Source organism: Lepisosteus oculatus, chromosome 27 (genome assembly GCF_040954835.1).
Source record: "Lepisosteus oculatus isolate fLepOcu1 chromosome 27, fLepOcu1.hap2, whole genome shotgun sequence".
Lineage (NCBI taxonomy): Eukaryota > Metazoa > Chordata > Actinopteri > Semionotiformes > Lepisosteidae > Lepisosteus > Lepisosteus oculatus.
In genome coordinates, this window is record NC_090722.1 from 1,089,581 (window position 1) to 1,114,420 (window position 24,840).

At 42.8% G+C, this 24,840-nt stretch overlaps 1 protein-coding gene and 1 long non-coding RNA gene across 3 annotated transcripts; both read left to right on the forward strand.

Annotated features, from left to right (window-relative positions):
- Nucleotides 1-218: 218 nt before the first annotated feature.
- LOC138225257 (uncharacterized) lies at nt 219-9,863 on the forward strand. The gene is made up of 2 exons (XR_011183799.1): nt 219-1,636; nt 3,289-9,863. It is a non-coding gene; the product is annotated as an uncharacterized lncRNA (long non-coding RNA).
- Nucleotides 9,864-16,649: 6,786 nt separating this feature from the next.
- Nucleotides 16,650-18,253, forward strand: LOC138225239 (fish-egg lectin-like). 2 transcript variants are annotated; one of them, XM_069184764.1, is made up of 4 exons: nt 16,650-16,757; nt 17,128-17,373; nt 17,550-17,892; nt 17,980-18,253. In XM_069184764.1, exons 1-4 carry the CDS (start codon nt 16,709-16,711, stop codon nt 18,119-18,121), a joined length of 780 nt encoding a protein of 259 aa, XP_069040865.1. In that variant the 5' UTR covers nt 16,650-16,708; the 3' UTR covers nt 18,122-18,253. The 2 variants fall into 2 exon arrangements, with proteins under 2 accessions (XP_069040865.1, XP_069040866.1); XM_069184765.1 differs by having other exon boundaries at nt 17,550-17,767; nt 17,980-18,092.
- Nucleotides 18,254-24,840: the final 6,587 nt, after the last annotated feature.

Below are 24,840 nucleotides of genomic sequence, written 5' to 3' on the forward strand. Positions count from 1 at the left end.
CGACTGATCATTTGATAACATTGTTAAAGCAGGATCTTATTGTACTTCCTAATTATATTACACATGAAAAATAATGTTTTTAATCATCTTTAATGATTTATACATTTTGGAAAGGTTTCACCTATACAAAACAATGTACATATAAATTACACATTTAATAATTATTATGCATAATAAAAGGTATGAATTCAAATATTATCATGAATATTAAAATAACGTTGGAGTCAATTGTTGCACTTTTTTCCACATCTTGTAAAAAGTGATAATTTACAAGACTTTGGTCAAATGTGCATTTGATCTGACAAACTAAAATCAAAATATCACAAAATGAAAGTAAACAAGTAAATTATAAAAAATAAATTTGGCACTAGTAAAATAAAATATATCAAATTAAAGTTCTAAAATAATGAGAAATAAAATGTAAAATATACTGAGAAAAGTTCCTTTTCCCATCGGCCCTGAGATGAAGCCCATCAGCAGCAAAGGCCTGAGCAACGGGCTGCTGGTTCTGCAGAAGCACTCTGTTGCTCCTGAGGAGCTGCACATGGTCCATGTGAGAGGGGAGCTGTGGAAGAGCCCGGGCAGCTTCTTTCACAGCTCCAGCAGCAAAGAGGCATCGCAGAGCCATGGCAAAACTGAGCAAATTGCCATATGAACCTTACAAGGAGATGCTCTCCTTCCTGCCACAGTCAGTTCTTTTCTAGCTCTAAGGATGTCATAGGAGGAGTCCCCCTGGGCTCTGTTATTGGTCCCTGTGTTAATGATCAGTAATATATCCTCATTCAGGGCCTGGAGGTGGTACAGGTGCTGGTGGGCACTGCGTGTTGTGCCGGGGTGCAGCCACACCTGTTCTGCTGGCATCAGTGTTTCCACGCCCCACAACATAGAGTCTCTGAGGACATACACTTTCTTTGGACCTGATGGGGAAAAAAGGCATTATCACAGGCATTGTACGGCTACATCATAAGATAAATCTTAACAGGATATAAACTGTACTTGAAAAACATACATATCCAACAAATAACAATGAACAACAGTGTAAAAATTATAACTCACAAGTAACTATAGACAATGTTGGAAACCAGCTATCACAAGGCAAGGAGGTTATTTACATCAGCCATTATATATAGAGCAGTAATTTCGTATTGCTGGCTCCAGGGATCAACTTTTCACCAGCCTCCCTGGCGCATCAGCATCAGCTACAAGATGTTTTCCTTTTCGTCTTCCTCAAAATTATCTGCATCTGACACACAGTGTAACATTAGCAACTGCCCGGAACTTAAGACATCTAAGCAACAACCCTCACCTCATTATCCATGTGATCATCTAACAATGGATAATCAATTAAAGCCTAAAACATGATCACCCTCCTCTACACAATCCACAACAAACAAGTCTCCTGTTCTATTTACACGGACTGCCCTGCCTGGCCACCAGCATTCACTCCCATCTTCACTGCTCACAAATGTGCTCCATTTTCTTGCCTACAAAGTCCTCTGCACTAACAGGAAGCAATTCTAAATAACTATTCATATAATCTTTCCACAAAGCAAACCACCACATTTTTCTAAATCCATCATATTTATTTAAAAACATACTCCTGGCCATCTAGGCTCATTTCAACGACTGTGCCCTTGTATCACACCTTCCTATCTTTCTCTTCAAAAGCATGTCTAACTCTGTTTCCTAACAAGTGTTCTGGTTTAATTAACATAAGAATTCTTAATCTTTCCATACAAACCGCTTTTCTACCTAGATCCCCAGCCTTAAAATGCTGCTTAAAAGCCTCCTTTAAAAACTCTACCTTTTCTTCAACAGTATGTCCTGATGGTGCCAAACATTAATCTTTGTCTTCTCTAGATGTACCTGGGATTTCCTCTGGCCTGCTGAAAACACTTTTTTAGTTATCAATCAGCTGTTCTAGACTAAGCCTTTTCCCCTCCTTTGAAAAATTGAAAACTCCATTTTCATGTTTCATTCCTCTCACAAATATCCTAAACCTCAACTGTGCTGTAACTGCAGGAAGCTTCTTGTTCTCATCTAAATGCCTCAGCTGCTCATCTATTTCTTCCTCGCTGTTCCAAAGTCCCCATACTTTCCTGTCTCTACCGCTAGTACTTCCTTTGTCCTTATATCTCGTTTCTTTTTCTATCTTTTTTTCCTTCTTCTCTCTAAGTGTCTGCAACCTGGCATCTCTTATCCTATCCATCCTCTCCCAAAACACAGCCCTCTGCTCTTTAACTGATACTCTAGCTTGAGATAAAACTTCTGCCTTCTTTTCAGAATCCAGTTTTTCAAGCCACTGCCAAGACCTGTTCTCCTTAAACATGATCAAACCCTCAACAGCTATTGCAGTTGCTCTGACCAGTATTTTAAGTAAATTGTCAAAGATTCCCAAGTCCCTCTCATGTGTCTTGGTGCTGATTCAAACATTTTATACATCTCCTCTGAAACCTTATCATACAGTACCTGCCATATTCCAAATGATCTGCTACCATCCTACAACACACCTTTACAAAACTAGGAAGGATCAATTCCTCTGCCTGCCTAGTCATGTCCTATAATTCAGGGCTTCTCTATTCTGTGAGCTTCTGCAGAACAGGTCCGGAATTTGCCTCCATGTTGGTAAACAAGCGTACCTCACCTCTGACTAACGTACTGCTATCAGCCTGCCATTCCTTCAGCTTACACACTAGCTCCCTGTATCTCGCATTCATTTCTAAAACGTGCTCCCAGAGCTCTCCACAACTGCTCTGTCACAACCTTACAAATAATTCCCAGTGCTCTGCATCCTGCAACTGAGCTACACTCAAAACCTTAAACAGTGCTTCTATTAATTTGTTTTCATCACCTACAGTATATCATGCATGAATTCCAGCAATTCAGCTTGCAAAAAATAAACTCTAGCTGCATTGTGGAACATTGCATTAATTCAGTTTCCTTTAAAGGGAATCAGAGGGACATGATCAGATTTTCCCTGGCTCAACAAAAAAGATCTAAACTGTACAGATTTGCCACTTTTCTCACACCCTCATTCATGGATGGCTTTGCACACTGATCTAATCAATCTAACTGTACCACTCTCTCCAACCCTTCTAGGCATCCAGTCTAAACTAACACTGCCCACCTTTTCGCCACCAACAATCATCCCAGACAGAAAGTGTAACATTTGCCTCATGTGCCAAGGCATCAATTAAATGCAATTCAGAGAACAACTCATTGATAAGTCTGATCCTAGCCTTGTCTGTCTCACTGAGGTCATCAAATCCATATACAATTTCAGGCAAGATATCAGTTCTGTACCGTGCCAGGATTTCATTAATGTTTTTTTCTGTACTTGCCCTGTCGCCAATTAGATTTGTAATTTTGTAGACAATTTCCTTCTCAGAAAGCGTTGCATCCGAATCCCTGCTTCCACTGTTAACAACATCTTGCACCACCTCTCTGCTCTCTGAGTCCCAAATGCATCCTGCTACCCTCCTGGAAAGAAGTCCCTGCAGTTCCATATTTATGGCCATATTAAGTGGTCCCATCTGTGGCAAGGCTTCAATTACTTTCTTGCAACAGTTTTTCTTTTAGATGTTTTAGAAACTTGTCTCTCGTCTAACACAAGATATTTACAAAAACTTTCCCCTGGCAATCTGTCGACCTGAATTCCTACCAATTTATCCAAAACTATTCTGACTATCTTAGAAGCCTTTCGTGCACGAATGCCCATGTTTGCTACTAAATCCATATAAGCCTCTCTTACAGCATCACTATACTTTCCTTTTTCACACGTGCTAATATTGTGACTCACTCTCCTGTCTGTCTCTGTTTTCAAGCCTTCATATTCTCCCTGCCAGAACTGCACCTGCTCATTCAGGTCCCTCTCCCCACGTGCTAAATCTGCTTCAGAATCACATTTCCTTTTGTAATTCTGTGATTCCTTTTTTTGTACTGTATATCTAATCTTTTGCAACTGTTCCTGCAATTCATCAGTACTCTTCTCTAGTTGTGCCTTTTCCTTCTCTAACTCACTTTTCTGCAGTTCATTCAAAATGACTGCCTGCTCACATTCCACAACATTTTGCTCAAGTGTCCGAAGTTTACTATCCCTGCGTCTAAGCCTTTTATAAACATTCCTAACACTTCCATGTCCTAACTTTTCATTTGCCTTGTGTAATTTTGAGAGAGCTTGAATTTCAGCTTCAGCCTTATAAAGCAGAAGTCCTCTATTTTTTTTTTCCTTCTCTACCCTAGCTCTTTCATCATCTAGTTTCCTGCATTCCTCCAGTAATCTATGTACATTTTTAAACTGTGCTCCTAATAATAATAATAAACTTTATTTATAGAGCACCTTTCATACAGAGAGCATCTCAAAGTGCTTTACAAACCAAGCGTACAAATAAAATCTTAAATTAAGAGATATACTTTTAGTTGTAAAGGAAAACACAGTAATACAGTAAAGCAACATCAATGTCAATTTATGCTTGAAAAAGAAATAGAAATTAGGAAGGTCGTAATAGAATAAGAACAATAAAAGATAAATAAAAAAGAAAGATAAATAGAAAGAACAGAGAACCATTTTAACTAAAAGCTAAATTAAAAAGATGTTTTCAAATGTTTTTTAAAACAATGTACCGAGCTTGACTACCAGATAAAAAGTGGTAGTGAGTTTAATAATTTAGAAACATAAAAACAAAAAGCAGCCTCTCCACTCTTTCTGTATTTCACATGTGGTATCTGCAGAAGGCCAGTATTTGCAGATCTCAGGTCACGTATAGGAACATATAATGACAGACATTCAGTAAGGTACATAGGTGCTAGGCCGTTTAGAGCTTTAAAAGCAAGTAAAAGAACTTTAAAATCTATCCTAGAAAATACAGGTGACCAGTGAGGATCTTTCAAAACAGGAGTGATATGTGTTCTCTTTCTTGTTTTTGTTAGGATCCGTGCTGCTGCATTTTGAACAAGTTGTAAGGAATGTATTGTTTTCTTGGGAAGCCCACTAAACAGAGCATTACAATATTCGATTCTACTGGTAACAAATGCATGGACAGATTTAACACTTGAATTTATCCTGCAAGAGTTCTTTCTGAATTTTAGTACCCAATATCAATATTTCAGTCTTGTCTTGATTAACTGTAGAAAAGTTTGGGACATCTACTGAGATATATCTAACACACAGCCGATTAGTCTGTTGAAGGAGTTTTGATCTTCAGATGGAACAGAGATATACAGTTTTATATCATCGGCATAGCTATTAAATTGATCCCACAGTTCCTAATTACATTACCTAAAGGTAACATATATAATGAAAAGAGCAGAGGTCCTAAAATGGAACCCTGCGGAACTCCACAAGAAATGTCAAAATGTTTTGATGATTGATTTCCCAAAGCAACAAAAAATGATCTATTCTTCAAATAAGATTTAAGCCATTCTAAAACTAACCCTGAAAGACCTACCCAGTTTTCAAGTCGGTTGATCAGAATCTTGTGATCAACTGTATCGAAAGCTGTACTGAGATCAAGTAAAACCAAATTATGTTTATCTTCACTCAGTCTCAGGTCATTCACAACATGGACCAATGCCGTCTCTGTACTATGGTTAGAACGAAAACCTGACTGAAGTTACTCAAAAAAATGTTAGAGACCAGATATTCTTTAAATTGAATAAAAACAATTTGAAATAGGTCTAAAATTGCTAATAACATAATAACTCCAGCTGACAGCAATTTACAATAGTAAAAACATTATCTTACACACAATCAAAAACCTTCTTAAAAAGAGTTGTAGGAACAGGGTCAAGATCACATGTGGAAGATGTCTGTAACAGTTTTAAGTGTCTGAAGATTAATAACAGAGAACAGATGTCATAACAGATGTAGGTGGCTGATCAGGACAATCGATGAGACTCGTCGTTGTTGTCTGAGCTATATTCTGTCTAATCAATAATTTTATCTTGGAAATGAATTGCAAACATCTTCACATTTTATAGAAGATACATCATAAGAAAAAATACGAGAAAAAGTAAGGTTTATTAAACTGTCTATAGTGGGGAAAAAAGTACTTTAGTGTTATCTTTGTGTTTGTTAATTACATTAGAGAAGTACAACTGTCTTGCCCTTTTTATGGAAGTATTGTAGGTGGAAATCTGTTCTCTCAGAAAGTCATAATGAACCTGCAGTTTAGGTTTCTCAGTAAGCACTCTGATTTGCGACAATTTCTCTTAAGCTGAAGTACTGTATCTCCTCATTCATCCAATGAGTGTTATGAGTGAGTGTGATATTCTTAAGTTTCCTTAAGTTTCAGAGCATGAACCAGATCGTTGCAAGAAGGGGGTGACACTGTGCATGAAACGTTATGTAAAATGTTTTTAAACTTCTCAGCTGTTGTTTAATTGATGTAGCGTTTCTTAACATAAGATTCAGATACATTCTTCCTGACTTAATTCAATTCAATTAACTTGAAAGAATACACAAAGATGGTCACATATCAGTACATCAGATATAAGTAATAGACATTTAATTTTAATTATAAAAGTAAGATTTACTGTGTGTTAGATACATGGCACATTAAGGATTCACTGTGCCACGTGGCAGTTTAGCAGAGTAATGCTGTCCTGCACCTGAACATCTGCAAATATGAAACGGTGTTGGGCAATACCTTTCGATCTGCTGCAGTGCTCTTTGTGGCAGCCGGAGCATTCCGAGTGACTGGACCTGCAAGAGCTGATTATTAAAGGTGACGTCTTGGCAAGGTGACGGAAGCCTGTCAAAGGTTCTTCATGCGCCGCCCAGCTTTCCGATAGAATTTCAAAGGGGAACTGCAGTCCCAGTTTCTCAGACCGGTTAGTAAATCTCTGTAGCAAATTGAATTGATTAACGGCATAGAAAACATTGACAAATATCGAATTCACCACAAAATCATGAACGTTTTGAAAGTTCTGTAAGTCGCCATATTGTCACAAACCCCTGTTCTCTCCACGGGGAGAGCGAGAGTTCGTATGAATTGCGCCGTGAAGCGGCCCTTCCTGCTCACTAGTCACTAAAATGATACATGTACTGTGAGGTACGAGTGAATACGTACAGGTTGTGCTGCAGACATTTGACCACAGAAAGTTTCCAGTGTGATCTGCATTCAGAATTAACAAGTCAGTTCAATTTATCAGCTAGACTGTCTTAATGTCGAGAGCAATATTTCTGTTGAATCGCAGATGTTGGGCATTTCTGGAAATTTTGTCTATTTTGTGATGTACACAGTAACTTGTAAAGCCTCCAGCTTACATCTGACTTTTATTGTGGTTTAAAATACACTCATCAATGCTGATAGTTTCTAAGCTCTAAATATAAAAATGTGTTACAGTTCCCCTTTAAAGGAATACCAGAGATCGATGGTATAATGTTTACTTTCCATTCATATGTTGTCAGTTTCTAGAATAACATATCTCAGCTTTCAGTGACTTTCTGAAGACGGTAGAACATGCTTCTCTTGAGAAAAGTACTTTGAAAATCTGCCCATCTGTCCTCATACTCCATGTATGAGGTCAGATGGGAAGATTTTCAAAGATACTCCTTGTCTGTCCATCAGTTGTGTAGAAAGAAAACGCTCAGAGAATTACAGTTTTCATGGCTGTAGAAGCAGTAGAAGCCCTGAGTCTGTGTGAGGAGTGGGAACAGATCACCTCACCTCTCTCTCTGCAGGATTCTCAAAATGAACTTCCTGTAGACTGTCCTGAAGCGCATCTCTCACAGTCTCCTTTTGAGAGATGTTCTGGGCAGCTGCACTGACACACTGGTACAGGAAGGGCTGTGACACCGGAGAAGAGGACAGTGAGCACTGAGCTCAGGAGCCTGCTCTGTACAGCTGCACTGAGAGGACATGTTAGCTCTGGAGACAACACACTGAAGTAGAGCGCAGAACGCACATTTCACACTGAATGGGCTCTCTCCTCTACTGGACAATCAAACACTGCTCATGGAAACACAGCTCACAGCTCACATGAATGAATCTAGCCTGAACAGCCACACACCTTACAACATCTAATACACAGCAAATTACAGACAAACCTGCTATGTCACTACGTCACAACACTAGGTGAGGAATAAGACATTTAGTGAGTAAAAGTCCCAGATTCTCATGTAGCTCAGCCTTTTGTCAGACTCACCTTCTCCTCAGAGGTGGAGCTGAGAGGGTAGAGCACTCTGACTGTGTCCTGAGTGAGCCTACAGGCCCACACCTCATCCGCCACTGTGCTCAGTGTGTTAGAGAGGAGCTGCAGACACACAGGGGAGGCAATCATTAGTCCCAGAACCAAGGAGCAAATTTGCTCTGGACTGGACTGTGACACTCCATCTGATCCCCAATACTAACCAAGCTCATAACTCCTCCAGGTGAGGAACTTCAGCAGGTACGACCAAAGCAGCACCACTTTCTAAAGAAACACAGTGAAAGAGGATGAAAGGATACAGGAAGAGATAATAGACAGGGTTGACAACAGTCTGCCTGAGCATCGAGCTGGAAGAGGTTTCCAGTCTCAGGTGGCAGAGACTGTAGACAGAGGCACTTACTTCAGTCACACTCTCATCGGCACACCAGCAGGCCAGCACAGCCTCAAAGCTCTGCCTCACAGTGCTGCTGCTCTCACTCTGCTCGGCCTGAACACACAGAAACACACACATTATCCCACTGGGTGTGGAGCAGGGACGTGCTCATCCTGTGCAAGAAGAGGTAAAGCCAAACACTTGGGATGGACTGACAGTTCTCAGGGCGCTGCTCAACAGGAAGTCCAAGGTTTTATTTCATGTTCATTCAGGAACATTACTGACAAAGAACCGTAAACTGCAGCTCCATACCTGGGTGGTGTCATCTGCAAGGGCACAGTTCTTTACTATGTACTCCAGAGCTATGAATGTGCCCCCCAGCCCCGGGTAGCCCTTCTGCCCCATTTCAATCAGGACCTGCGACTCCAGATACTTCACCTGAGGACAGGAATAACAGCACATCCAGTTTGCAGAGGACCAGTCTGCACACACTGAGACACACAAACACCCTCACACCTTCCACACACCTCAGGAGTACTTCACACATTCCCAGGCGCAGCAGAATACAGAGCACAGACACATGGCAGCACAGTGAGGCCAGATCACTGCAGCTCTGACTGTACCTGATTGCTGGGGTTGTGAAGGGATGCCACAAAGCTCATCAGGACATACTCCTTCAGGGCCTCCTTGACACAGACTGAAAAAACACACAACCCTGTGAGTGCAGCCTTGGTCCAAGCAGCTTGACCAGATGCAGCAGATGAAGAGGACGAAGTAGAGACTAGGAATCGGGTGTGTGATTGTACACAAATGGCAAATCTTTAATTAATCATTTAAATATTAAATACTCTGCCGATGTTTTCCAAATTAATGTCTCCTTTTCAAAACCTTGGAAATGAGTCATTTTTAAGAAAAGGGTACAGCACATGTCAGGGATTGTGCTCTGCAAAAGAATGTACAGCCATTGTGAATTTTCACAGGTTCCACAATGCAAGAGCAGGTATTCTTAAGACACCGTCTGCCGCCTGTACCAAACACTAGCGGCTGCGTCTAGCAGTCCTACCTGGAGCTCAGGGCCCCTGGGATCCTGCAGAGGCAGTAGCAGCACATCCTCCACAAGCACACGAGTCAGGTGCTCTGCACTGCAGGGAGCTCTGGGCTGCAGCTACAGTGGGACAAGAAACAACAGGACACTGTTAGCAGCTCTTCCTCAAGACTCAGCATGATGTAGACAGAGATGGAACTCTGACAAAAACTCAGTGTTACATCCTGCCAGTATATCAGTTTTAGAAAAATGAGTATAAGTTACATATGGCAATAAAGTTCAATTTGAGTTGTATTTGTTTCTCCTGGGAGCACTGTTCAGGATCCTATTTGAAATCTTCTTGCCTCATCTCTAATCATGTTGACACTTTATAAACTTTATTATATTGGACTTGATTATGCTGAATCAGATGTTTTGTTAATTGTTTTTTTTTTCAGTTTTATTGTAAAACAAGCACCATCATTAAAATAAATGATATGCAGTTTATGACCCCATGTGAAATCAATAGCTGTGATTTTAAATCTGGTATAGAATCAGGTCATTATGAGAAGGCTGTGGAGAAGACTAACTCCACATTCAACACAAAATGAATCCCCTGAGCTGTCAACCTCTGAGAGAATCCAGAAGGAGCCAGAGTGCTTTCTGATATGTACAGCAGCTCAGAAAGGTTCCATTCACTGCAGGGCGGCTCAGTTGTTTTTCACTTCATCTAGAAAGCTGATTTGAAGTCTTATGTCTCCAATCATATCAAAGCAGGTCTTTCGTGGGCAGCCCACACTGGAACAGATGTTCCACCACCACAAGCTTGAAGGTCTTTGCCTGAACCCCTGCAGCACTGAACCGAAACTCACAAGTGAGTTAATGGAGATCCAAGACAGACTGTGAATCCCATGACTGTGGCACAGTCCTGTATGAGCTCCAGATTGAACTCCACGTACTCATCTCTTTACATCTGGACTGGCAGATCAACGTTGAGAGAATCAGTGGGATGTCTTGCTTAAGACAGGGGTGACCTTCTACCTTAAACAGGGTAACAAGCAGCTACAACAACGCATCTAAGAAGATGGCGCTGTGTTAGTGGCAGCCTGCTACAGCAGCTCTGTGTCTTTTTGTTGTCTTTTTGTTTCTTTCAGTTAGTTAATGGTAGTGTGTTAGTGTTTTTTCTTCATACCCTTGCCGGCAACTAGATTTGTGATCACAACATGATGGATGCTAGGAAAGCGGAGATACTTTTTCTTGTTTTTTCTGATACTCGGACCTCTGTTTCTATCGGGTTGCAATGCCGATAGCTACAAAGGCATTGTCTACACGCGGAACCAGCTGATAGCGCTAACGCGTCCGGCTCTACTCACTGGAGAGAAGCCATCAGTTCCAGAGTAGCTGAGGAGGAGAAGCCGAGGCTGTAGGGCTGGTGTGACGCGAAAGGCAAAGAGAAGGAGATCTAAACCCTATCTTCCTTCGATCATTATGGGAAATGCGAGGTCCTTAGTGAACAAGATGGACGAACTGGTGAGGAGCCAGAGGGAGTATAGAGAATACAGTATCATGTGTTTCACCGAGACGTGGCTCAAATGTTACCATCGGCGGCTTTCAGCCGGTGCGGGCGGACAGAAGCACCGTGAGCGGTAAGAGGAAAGGAGGGGGCTCACTCTGCTTGTCAACAACAGATGGTGTAATCCTGGACATATTCATGTAAAGAAGCGCTTCTGTAACCCGGACATTGAACTGGTTGCCATAGGACTGCATCCATACTATCTGCCGCGGGAGTTTACATGCACCATCTTTGTTGTTGTTTACATTCCACCCACGGCGAACGCAGAGGCAGCGTGAGACATCAAACACACAGTCACAGCCAGGCTACAAACAAAGCACCCTAGCGCTTTTATAGCTATTTCAGGGGACTTAAACTACGTCTCTATTTCCATCACTTTGCCTACTTTCCCCCAGTTTGTTAAGTGCCCGACCAGAGAAAAGAAAACACTGGACTTATTTTATGCCAACGCTAAGGATGCATATAGTTCCACAGCCCTTCCCCCCCTTGGCAGATCAGATCACAACCTTGTCTTGCTTACACCACTATACACGCCTATTGTCCAGCGCTAACCTCGGGCATTAGGACTGTGAGGAGATGGTCTTAGGAGGCTATGGAGGATCTATGTGGTGGTCTGGAGGCTACCAACTGGGATGTGCTGTGCGAACCATCATGGGGACGACATAGACAACATGATGGACTGTGTCACTGACTACATTAACTTCTGTGTACACAACACCATCCCCACCAAAGACGTACACTGCTTTTCCAATAACAAACCCTGGATCACCAGCGACCTGAAGGCTCTTCTGAATGATAAGAAGAGAGCCTTTAGGAGGGGGGATAAGGAAGAGGTGTACAGAGGGAACTAAAGCAGAAGTTTAGAGAGAACAAGGACGCCTACAGGAGGAAGGTAGAGGACAAGCTGTAAAGGAATAGGGTGAGGGACGTATGGAGGAGCATGTGAGAGATCACTGGCTTCAAACAGGCTGGGGGTGCAACGGAGGGGAACCTGGAGATGCCCAACGAGTTGAACCAGTTTTTAACAGGTTTGATTCAGGGTCCTCTGTGGCTCAACACACATCCCCTCACAGCCACACGCTCCCTAAGCCTTCACAGCTGCGACTGCCCAACACCTCCTCCATCCCCCACAATCATGGCCGCCTACAGCTACAACCCCCGACAGCTACTCACCCCCCTATCCCCCACAGCTGCCACTCTCCAACACCTCCGCCATTAACACCTGCAGCACCTACAGCGCTATGAGCACCATCCCAAAGGCCAGGCTGACCATCACGGCTGACCAGGTGAAGAGGGAGCTGAAGAGTCTTCACCAGGGTAAGGCCACAGGACCAGATGACGTCTGTTTCAGAGTTTTGAGGGCTTGTGCGGATCAGCTGAGTGGAGTGCTCCAGCAACTGTTCAACCTGAGACTGTGCTTGGAGAGAGTCCCTGTGCTCTGGAAGACATCATGCCTAGTCCCAGTACCAAAGAAAGGGTGCCCCTCTGTCCTCAATGACTACAGACCAGTAGAGCTGACTTCTCACGTCATGAAGACACTGAGAGGCTGGTCTTGTCCCACCTGAGATCCCTGGTCAGTTCATCACTGGACACCCTACAGTTCGCCTACCAGCCCAGTTTTGGTGTGGAGGTTGCAATCATCTACATGCTGCTAAGGGCCTACTCACACCTGGACAAGGCTGGCAGCACTGTAAGGATTATTTTTTTTTACTTCTCCAGTGCCTTCAATACTATCCAGCCCTTACTTCTAAGGAGGAAGCTGGAGGAGATACAAGTCGGTGCCTCCATGATCTTGTGGATCACTGACTATCTGACAGGCAGACCACAGTCTGTGAGACTTCAGAACTGTGTGTCTGAACAGGTAGTAAGTAACACAGGGGCTCCTCAGAGACAGTTCTTTCTCCGTTCCGCTTCACCCTCTATACTTTGGACTTTAAATACAACTCAGAGTCATGCCACCTGCAGATGTTCTCAGATGTGCTGCAATTGTGTAATTGTGGGGTAGGCATCCTCTCATAAGACACCAATAAATGTAGGGGTTTTGTGCATTTACTGGGACAATTATTAATTGTAGCATTAAGTCACAAAATGATTCTTTGATGGCTATTATAAGACCGACCCAGAGGGATACTCAGCAACGCACACACGGATACTAATACACCACAATACATTTATTAATACATAAAATGTGCATATAAACATAACAGATCTTATTGTGAGGGTTCGCAGAATACAAAAGGTATATATTCAGTCATGAAGAGTTACAAACCAAGAGGGATATACGTTCAGTATATCATTCATTTAGACCGTTTTGTAAATGAACTTGGATTACAACTTCTACACTAAATACTCAAAAGCAAGTACATCACTCATAGGAATTAAATTGATATAATCTCAGGTTGAGGTAACAATTGAATTCTGGAGCTGTAATGCAGAATATTGAATACTCATCCAATCTGTGTGGATTCAGATCTCCCGCGGACACAAACAGCTGCAGGCTTGTTGCTGTGTCCAATCGGCGTTCTCTGGCTCGGTGCCAGGCAGTGCTGGTTCAGCGAGAGAAAAGTGGGAGAGATTTCTGCTGCGGTGTTCTGCTGATGCTCTCTGAAGACCGGCTAGTTAGTGTTGGCTGAAACTAGCAGAGTTTGTCCACAGGAGAAAAGTGACTGTGGGTCCAAGCAGGTCACACTCTTTAGACAGGAAGAAGACCGGTTCGTTCCTGATGTAGCGCAAGTCCTGATTCCACAGATTCAGCTGTCCACAGTTCTGACCGTAGTTCACTTGTTGAAGTGACGTTCTGACTCTCGGACACACTGGCCGTTACGAGGTGGTACGAGCTGAGTCTGAGGATGTCCAGGAGGACCTGAGTCTGAGAATGTCCGGGAGGCGCCCCAAGGAAGCCCTGTGCTGCCTATTTTACCTGGAGGAACTACGGTCGTTCATTGGTTGAAAGTTCTGTGGGCATTCGAGACCCACGTGGGCTAAACCTGCCCTACCAGTTCCTGATTGGCTGAGGATAGGTAACAATGCACTCTGACCTTAGGGTTGTAAACAACTTTGAATAAGACTCTCCCAGACAGTAAGGCGCAAGAGATGACCTTTTATTAGGGTTGCTGGAGAATCTCAGCTTTGGGAGTTGTTCCTTATCAGGACACTCTATCGGCTAGAAAAACACCTTAAATGTGAACTAACTGGAATGGCCTCTCTGTATCCAGCACCACTGAGATGAAGGAGAGAGGGACTGGCAAGGGAGCAGCAAACTTAATTCCTGTATTTTAATAAGCCTTGCCGCTACAGTGGGATGTATCAAGAATGGGCAGGAGGAAGAGTGCAGAGGAAGAGGTCAGCAGCTTTGTGGAGTGGTGTGGGGAGAACCACCTGCAATTGAATGTAACAAAGATGAAGGAACTGGTGGTAGATTTCAGGAGGAAAAGCGTCAAACATACTCCTGTCTATATCCATGGGAGTGGCGTGGAGATGGTGGACTCGTACAAGTACCTGTGAGTGCACATTGACGATAGAATGGTCTAAGAACATCGAGGCCATCTACAAGAAGGGTCAGAGCCGACTTTACTTCTTGAGGAGGCTCAGGTCCTTCAATGTATGTAGGAAGATGCTACATATGTTCTATCAGTTGGTGGTGGCGAGCGCCATTTTCTACGCAGTGGTATGCTGGGACCCTGGGATTAGAGCAGTGGATTCTAACAGGCTGAACAAGCTCATCAGGAGAGCAAGCTCTGTCATTGGGTCTGGCCTGGACCCCCTGGAGGTAGTGGCCAAGAGGAGAATGGTGTCCAAACTAGAGGCCATCATGGACAACGTCTCCCATCCCCTCTATGACATGCTTGTGAGATTGAAGAGCACGTTCAGCAATAGACTGATCGAACCACGGTGCGACAGGGAGCGCTACAGGAGGTCATTCTTGCCTTCTGCCATAAGACTGTACAACGCATCCACTGTGTGTCTGGGCAGAGGCAACATTGACAGGGACCTGTTTCTGGACTGAACAGTAAACTGATACAGCTGTTCTTTTTCTTTTTCCCATTTAAAACCGTTTTTGGGCAATATATGCCAGGGACCTGTGCAATACATTTATATTCATATTTATATTGTGCAATTTGTGTACTGTTCTGTTCTTTGTGTGTCCGCACTGTGAGTAACTCTTCGTAGTGCACTTCTCACTGTACTGATTGTACTGTATGTATAGTATTATTATTATTGTATCATTCGTTACACTGTTGCTGTGTTGTATGTGTTAAGCTGCAATTTTTTAATCATTGACATAACTTTTTACATACATGTAAACTACTTTGAAAAGCCAGGATGCCTTTCTAAATTGGCAGCAAACTGGTCCCTGTCTTGGAATTTTATCAAAGACGAGCCAGGAGAGGTGTTCTCATTCACTCAGTAATGCATTTATTCATATTGCGCAATAGGGAAAAACAGCAACCACCAGTCTGTGCAGCAAGTGAGAGCTGATTTTCAAAGTAAAATAGGAAAAGGTCCCTTATTTTATACACTTAGCTGGTGCAACACCTCAACTTGTTTACTTCATTATGGTAGGTTGGTAAAACAAAGACAGGCGAGACAGTCATTTTCCAGTCCTTATAGGTCTTAGGCTTAGGACAGAGAAGACAGCTACGTGCAGTTACCCATCGCCTTTTTGCTGGGACAGAGATCAACATATTCTTAGAACATTCCATGGCCTTGACTCGCTGGGTACAATCACACTTTGTTCTAAGAATCCAGCTGCTTTTACAACACAGCTCTGCCCGTAAACAGACATATTTAGGATAAAACACTTTTTTTCAGTAACTTTCCATTACATCCCATAGAGAAAATCCACATGGAAGACATGCAAGCTCCACACAGCAGGAAATTCAGTTGGACATCAACCCCAGGAACTGTGAGGCTGCAGTCCTTAATCCACACCACTGTGCTGTCCAAATGGTCACTCGTGAATTAAGTGCTTTAAGAGCTACAGTATCATTAATTCCCCATTCTGAATGCAGGAACTTGTGCTTTCATAGATTTTAATTATCACTAATCCTCTCCCACATGACATTAACTGAGAAAACAACACTGGACTTGGAATATTTCAGTCTAGGGCCCAGATATTTTCCTCTAATTGCTCAGAAAAATGTAATCTTTAATCTGGGAGATCAAATCTGAAATGAAAAAAAATATCTCATGACAAAGAGCAAGAGTAACCAAACATTCAGCTTTGCAATGAAACTATTTGTCTCGTTATCTAATTTAGACCACCCCTGACCTGCACTACTGGAGGATGTCACTGCTGGTATTAGTACTAATCCAGCTCATGACTATCTGAAGCACTGGGCTTCAATTTCAGTTCTTGTCGCCATGATTCCTAAACCCTGAGGATAAGGTCTATGGAAAGAAAATAATTAATGATGTCTTCTGTAATTGATACTTGAGTGATTCAATCAGCAGCTCGTTATGGTTCACAATTTAACACCTGGTTAGACAGGTGTGTGTAGGAGTTGAAGCCCAGCAGTCTTGAGTATATAAAGGCCACTGTGGGGGGTTTATACCATACATGAGGTTTGTGTGATCACTCATCAACATGGAAGGGAGAGGCTGTGTGTTGTGTTTGCTTGTAGGATTCTTTCTAGGTAAGGTTTGGGTTTCTTACTTTGACTAAAAGGAGCAGCATAAAGGCAGATGGGAGGATTAACTGCATGCTGCTAGTATTTAAGGATTTCAGTATAGGCATTTGATCTTGAGTATAGATGCTGCCTGAGTGTTAAATCCATGACATGGATGTTTGTGTGCTCTTGAAGTTCTGCAAACCTTTGATTCTCTGTGTATGGAGCTCTGTTCACTTGTGGTTGTTGCTGATTCATTAACACCCTATTGGCTTGTTTCTTCTCTCCTCGTATATTGACTTAGTCCCTCCGTGTCGGATGCTCATGATCCTATGTTGCCCTCAGCCCAGGCTGCTTCCACATGATCATTGACCCAGTGGTGTCCTCTCCTTCCCAGTGGCTGTGGCTGAAGCCCTGCAGTGTCGGGCTGTGCCTGGCAGTCTGAAGCAGGTAGATGCTGGTGCTGGAAGGGTGTGTGGAGTCGACAATGCAGACAACCTGGTCAGCTACCAGGGCAACAGCTGGGTCTCTCTGGCCATGAAGGGGAAACATGTGAGTGTGGGGCCAGCAGGGCTCTGGAGTGTGAGTCTCGCAAGCCTTGTGTTCAAGTGGCTTCGGGGGAGGTGGATCCAAGTACAGCCAGGTGAGGCTGCAGCTGATCTATATGGGTTAGAAATGGTAGCTTTCAAGTTTATCCATAGTTAGTGGCTGCTTTCAGCCAGAACATCTTTCATTCCTCAAGTGTTCATGACCAATACTGAGGAATGAGCACTGCACTGCCCCCTGCTGAGAACAGCTGTTTCTTGCTCTCCTCTGCAGGCTCCCTCATCCAGATTGATGCTGGTGGAGACAAGTTCGTGGTTGGTGTCAATGCTGCCAATTCCATCTTCTGCCTGAACAGCGGGCCTGTGCTGCAGTATGCTGGCCAGGGCAACATCCCCTGGACTCCTGTTGTGGGCTCCCTCAAGTACTATTCCTGTGGACCTTTTGGCTGCTGGGGAGTGAACAGGTTGGACCAGATCTTCGTCAAGCTGGATGTGAGTGGGGATTCCTGCAAAGGCTCTGACAGGTGGTACCCCATTCAGGGCTCCCTGTCCCTGGTGGAGGTGGGCTCAGATGGCAGTGTGTATGGGGTGAACAGGAATGGAGTGGTCTTCAAGAGGTGAGCTGGGGGAGGGTTTAATGCACATGGTTGCATGAATGACTGTCCTAATTCTAGGCTGCTCTAACCCTGTTCCTTTTCCTGCAGGCTTGGTGTTGATGCCTGTAACCCCTTTGGCAGGAGCTGGTGGGCTCTAAGGGCAGCTGGTGTGGCCAGGCATGTGTCCTATGACCGAGGAATCCTCTGGGTTGTGTGCAAAGATGGCCGAGTCCAGAGGTGCCAGGTCTGAGCAGCCTGTGTGGTCTGGTCCTGAGTGGAAAGTGACGGGCATGACTGGGCTGCATGAAGGGTTCCGAGTGGAATGAGGCACTAATGCCCGTCTTGGGTTTTCTCTGTGCTGCAATAAAAATGCCTGAAAGACCCTGTTCTTCTGTGGTGTCTAATTCTGTAGCTTCAAATTGGTTAATGAACTTAAAACCAGTCTTCCTGATTTAATGAGGAAGACTACCTGGCATGTCCCATTAGGCATTAATATCCACACCTGAAAGCCCTCTACTCACATGGCCCTTTGCCTGAAAGATAATGAAACACCTAGTCTCTTTCCACAGTGGCTTAGTCCCAGTTTTGTGCATGACTGGATTAGCTAGAGTGCCCCCATGTTTCTTGGGGAGCATCACTGATCGGTCTTTTCCAGTGGCCCTAAACAGGGATGTAAGTTGAGGCTGTGACTGGGGTCCTCAAGGCCTTTCACTCTCTTAACCCTAAACCACTTCAGTGTAACACTTGTTCCCATAATGTGTCAGTGCAAAGCACTTGGTCTTAACTTTCTATTACATCCCTAACCATGTTAACTGGGTGCTTTTTTTTTTTTTTGTTTACAGCTGAGTTCATATTCATGGTTGAATACTCACCTGAGGTTTAACTCAGGTTTAGGTGTGATACTTCATTGCTGTAACTAGTTGAGTGGGATGTGGCTTGGTGAACTTGTACAATTGAAAATGCAGTTGCCATATGAATACCTACAACACATTACAAAAATAACACCTATTAGTACTTTACCAAGTTGTGTGTGTGCATTTGTAGTCAAGTGAAGCAGTATTGTGTACAGTCCACTCAACTGTGACTTTTTTTCAGGTGCCTGTTTACATTTTTGCTTCCTTACTTGTAATCAGTTTTTCCATTTATCTTTAATGTAGAATTAAACTTTTAAAGTAGGCTGAGTATGTAACAATTGCTGATACAATGTCATTGAGATTTGTTTTTGTAAAAGATCATTACCAACTGCAACAATATGGTTCCACACAGTACTTTTGACCACACTTTGTGAAGTGACTCCTGTTTCCAGAAAGGAAGGTGAAGGTCATACAGTAGATTTGTTGTTGCCCTTCAGGATTTTCAATACATAAATTGGGCCCCTGAACAGTGCAGGACAATCACGTGAACCTGAGAATGTATCTGGTCACTCTTCACAGTTTGGGCTGATTCCAGAGCAAAAACTTTGTTGCAACAGACAGCAAATTTGAAATGAAGCATTACTAGTGGTACAGTTTTTGTATAGCATCTCCTTATTTAAATGTTACACTTAACTATGTATCCTAACAATATTTGCTTTATAATTTTTCCCACATTATCCCTCATCTCGTTATAGTCCTACCCGTCTGTGCTCAGCTTTCTGACCACTAGGTGGCACTGCTGCTTGGCTGACTGGCCTCTGGATAGACTTCTCTGGGATCTTCAAAAAAGCTTTGATATTTTTAATGAGAAACATGAAAAACAGACAATAGATTAAAAATCCTCAAATTTGCTGCTGCCTTTTTAACAGTTTTCTTGTTAAGTCAAAATTTGCAACAGCCATAATCACACAACAACAACAAAGCTCTATGTTTTTAAATATATTGAGGAAAAGGGCCCCAGATCTCATGGCATGGCTCCAGATTGCTTGTGCTATAGAAGCAATTTTGTTCAGCCACAATTATTCCAAACGCCAGTGCTGATGGTTAATGTGAACATTGTCGCTGAACAATCAGAGAGTGCTAATTCAGGGTCTGGGGTATATTCTTCCCAAACACCTTTGAGTACCACTGAAATATTTCTACCTAAAGTTTATATAACTTGGGGCACAGCCTTCAGAAGATCTGCACCTGTCACATAAAGGAGAAACAGATATATCTTCAATTTAATTTGAGATTTTAGTCAAATTAGTTTTAAAATAATGCAGTCGACCTACGACTTCTATTGCAATATCTGGTGTCTAACATTATTAGAGCACCAGTGGATATTGTTCTAATCCTCGTTAGTTCCTGACATCAGGTGTCCTTCATGTGATTAACAGACAGCTCTGTGTGCCTAGAAAAGCAGGAAACAAACTCTGATATTAGTTGTCTAGAGATGTGAGGTCATTGCACAAGATTGTTAAACAGATCAACTCTTGTAAATTGAACATAGAACAGCTAAAATTTTCAAATTGAGAACATCTTGCTTAACAATGTCTGACCTGTAAATAAAAACGCATGTTTGTGAGAGGTCAACACTGTGGGATATTCTGCCTGAACCTCAGCAGTGAGTTAGTGAAGTCTCTGTTGATCCCATGTGAGAGCTGGTCCACAGTTCTGCTGGACTGATGTCAGGAGAAAAGGTCTTGTCTCATCCCAGCAGCTCCCCAAATAAGCTCACAAATATAGACTTGACTGTGGCTTTGACCTGCTTATAGAACTAATGGTGGCTTACAATGAGCTGAACAGCTGTACAAGTCACTGACCAAGTCACTAATAGGAAATATCTTCAGTAAATAATACTACAATATTTATTTTTTAATAAATATTTTGCTTTCTTGTTCCATGTTAACAGACAACAATATGTGAAAATGTTACTGCAGCAAAAAAAATTGCAGATCATGGGGAATTTCAAGCTTTTCAAGAACAATGGACAGCGCTTTGTGAAGAGTGGCAAATCTCCGTGTCCTTTGTGAGACCACTCTTACTGAAAGAGTGCAATGTTAAAAGCTTTTGCATGTGTAAAGTATAGACAGTGCCTCTGTATATTGACTTTTTCTTTTGCAATACTTTACATTGGATTATTATATGGTATTGTAGCCTATAAAATAACTTGTCCTACAGTATATATATATCTAACGATGTATGTACAAGACTCTTGTAAAACACATTGTGCGAAAGAATTAATTGATATTGATACTCTCCATGGTTACACAAACAAAAGGTGGTGTCAGAGGTTATATCAGTCTGAATGGAAAGAGCCTCTCTGGAGTTTGTATCAGTAAGACACTGAGTTCAAGCAGCAGCCAGGTAAGACTACAGCAGATGTGTATCATTCAGCAGCTGAGCATAAAGCATGTTAGATGAGTGACACCTGCAGGAAAAGGAAACCTGTTTGCAAGAGGGAATTATTTTCCTTCCACCAAAAAGGAGCCCTGGAAGACATACTATTCTGTACAGTTGTTGAACACATTCCATTCTGAAGCACAGATGAGCTGTGTATTGGGCAAAGTGTAGTTTAGTTTCTGCCATAAACCCTCAGATGGAGGAGGTGAATAGAAATGCCCAAGTTACAACACCCAGCTCTACTTGGGAGCCTCGTTGACTAACTCCTGAGTAACAGGGCTCTATACAGCCGATGTTTGAAAAAAATGCTCCTTTGCTACTTGTTATGATCCCCGCTTCCCTGTTGCGTAGACCACGCTGAATTAGGAAACCTACCGGATCACTCATTCACCACCACACCACCATCTCATTATACACTGAAGCACAGTCTTCCCTGACCTCCTCGCTCGGAGTCCATGTGAGCTTTATTATTGCTTTTCGCTTGTTCTCGTTTACACCTCTTTGGCTTGGAACTGCTTGTCCCTGTTGGACCTGCGGTCTCTGGATTGCGGAAAGTACACTCCTCGGTTTCAGACTCCTGGCTTTCTGCTTTGAACGACGGCTCCTGGATCCCGGCTTTGATTTAGGATTTCTGGTGTAGTTTTTTTCGAATTGCGGAAAAGATCGGTTGCAAGATTCTTTTTCAGCTCCCGCGTTTATATTTTGTAATCTAAAATATATTGTAGGGCCCTCGCCCGGTGGTGAGGATGAAGCACACCTAGGCACTCAGGGTACCGCGAAGCAGGCTGGGAGTTGTAGCCGGGGGGAGTCTGAGGGTCAGCACAATGACCAGCAGCTGACCCTGCTGATGTAAATAGTGTTATAGTAGCTTTAGTGTCCTGTGTAGCTTTATAAGTCTATAGCCTGTAGTTAATGAGTTACCACCCTAAACTGTGTACGTTTTCCGTCGGTCTCCTCATGTGTGCATATATTTTGCGTGGTTTCGATAGCAGAATAAAGCAGTCGCTTTCTCTTCAGTCAAACTTCCTCCTACTGTAAATACTGTAAAAAGGCACCGTCCTTTGGATGAGACGTAAAGTGAGATCCTGACACTTTGTGGTCATTCTAAATCCCAGGGCATTTCTTGAAAAGAGTAGAGGTGTTACCCCAGTGTCCTGACCAAATTTCCTCCTGGCCCTTACCAATCATGGTCTTCTAATAATTCCCATCTCTGAACTGGCTTCATCACTCTGCTCTCCTCCCCACTGAGACCTGGTATGTGAGGAGTGTACTGGTGCATCATCCAGGTGGGGCTGCACACTGGTGGTTGTGGAGGGGATCCCCATTACTTGTAAAGCACTTTGAGTGAAGTGTCCAGAAATATATTTTTTTATTTATAAGTGTAAGCAAATAGGCTAGGATTTGAATACTGAGATTGACTCGGCATCCTGAATATAGAGTGAGAGACTGTTCCATAAGATAGGGGTCCTGTAACCAAAGGCTTTACAGCCAACTGTTATTTTATTAATTCATAGAATATGAAGATGACCTGCATTCTGTGAACTAAGCAGGCGACTTGGGTGGTATACATTAATAAGTGCCATTAGAAAGACAGGTGTCTGACCTCTGAGAGCCTTGTAAGTAAGTACTGTGTAGAAGGATTTTGAAGTCCGCCCTGTACCTGACAGGAAGCCAATGAAGAGAGCTAAGTATGGGGGTTATATGGTTGTACTTTCATCTCCTAGTAACGATTCTAGCTCCTGCATTCTGAATTCGCTGTAAGGTGTTGAAAGTGCGATATGTGCTCCCTGATAGTAAGGCATTGCAGTAATCTAACCTGCTGTTACAAGAGCATGTATGAATTTCTCTCTGTCTTGAGTGGAGAGGAACTGCCTTAGTTTTGTGATATTTCTAAACTATAGGAAGCATGTTTTAGATACTGTTTTAACATGAGAGTTAAATGAGAGCCTTGTGTCTAATATGACGCCTAGGTTACGTGCAGAGTCTTTGAGGCAAATTTTTAAATCCTCTGAGTTAAGTGCTGAAGTTATAGTAGTCCTATCAGTATTGTTGCCTCCAAACAATAGAACGTCAGTTGAGTAACACGTTTTCACACATCCTAATCTTTACTTCATTAATGCAATTAACTAAAGTGATAAGAGAAGAGTTGTCATTTGGTGTAAACAAAATGTATATTTGAGTGTCACCAGAATATGAATGAAAGTTAATATTATGTTTTCATGTTTTCCTTCTCTCGCGGCAGCATGTAAAGAGAGAACAATATCGATCTAACAACCGCTACCTTAAATTGATCAGGTACAACACCTGATGCAAGGGACGTGTTCATCATACTAATTATAGGTCCTGCCAGTACTTCGAAGGAATCTTTGACTAGCTGAGTGGGGATGGGATCTACCGGGGGGTCTGTACACTAAAAGAATGTATGTAGATGATTCGGGAGCTATTTTAAGGAGCATTGTTTCAAATGTGTGAAAGTCATTAATAGTTTTTAATTCAATTCTCAGAGACTCACTGAAGATGGCTGCTAGGCCACCTCCATGCCCTGAGCAAAGAGCTTTCTGTAAAAAAGTTTCGCCATTAGGTGAGACTTCAACTAAAGGAATAGTGTCAGTGGGTCGAAACCAGGTTTCTGTTAGTAGGCAGAGGTCAGAGTTGGTGTCAAGAACCATATCATTAACCAGAACTGATTTGTTGCCTAGTGAGCGAACATTTAACAGTGAGCATTTTATGGTAGTTTCATGTTTTAACTGATTTAGGTTTACCTTCCTTTAGGTTTAATTTCCAGTGGAATGGAAATTAAATTGTCAACACAGGAGCCCCTAAAGGAACGTCTGAATTCTAATCTAGGTCTAGTGATAGTTGCAATACTCTGTCTATTCACACTCATAGCTGGTTCTGGATAGTAATGTGATTGATGGGATGCCGTGTGGTAGAGAACCTGGGTCGGTACAGGAGGTGAACTAGAGCTGGGAGTACAGACAGCACGCGATTTAAGATCACATGGCTGAGGCCTGGTTGGTGCTCTTAGTAGTCAAGCAAGCAGCTTCTCTGCTATATTTTGGGATAGAATTAATGATCCCCTCTGGTTAAGGTGGAGACCGTCCCATTTATAAAAGCCATTCCCAAAAAATATCCCAATTATTAATAAAGGTTATTCTATTGTATGCAACCAGTGATTTAGGGAGTATAGCCTACTATAGGGTACGTCCCCTCTGTATAGGATTGGTAAGGGACCAGACACAACTAAATTCCGAAATGTTTCTTTGTGCTCTTTTGCACATTTATATCATTTGTTCCAGCGTGAACAACCAAGGTGGAAGATTCATTACTGGAAAATGTGTCTAGTTTCGCCTCAATGTCAGAAACTCAGGCCCCAGGAAGGCATTTTACAGAGACCACTGCTTTGTGATGGTTAGGATTTCTAACATTCCTAATTATCGAGTCGCCAATTATGAGCACCTTATCTGCATCAACAGACGCACTGCCTAAAGCAGAGAACCTATTGTTGAGTCTGATTGGTGACTGGTGTGCAGGGGGTCTAGTCCTTGAGCTCTTAGACCCCTGTCTGCGACCCAGGGCTCATGTGTGGTTGCTGCTGGTGCCGGCGCTGACCTGGAGACAGCTGGGCCAGGAGGGACTGCAGCCACTTCTGAAATGATTGAGTGTTCTG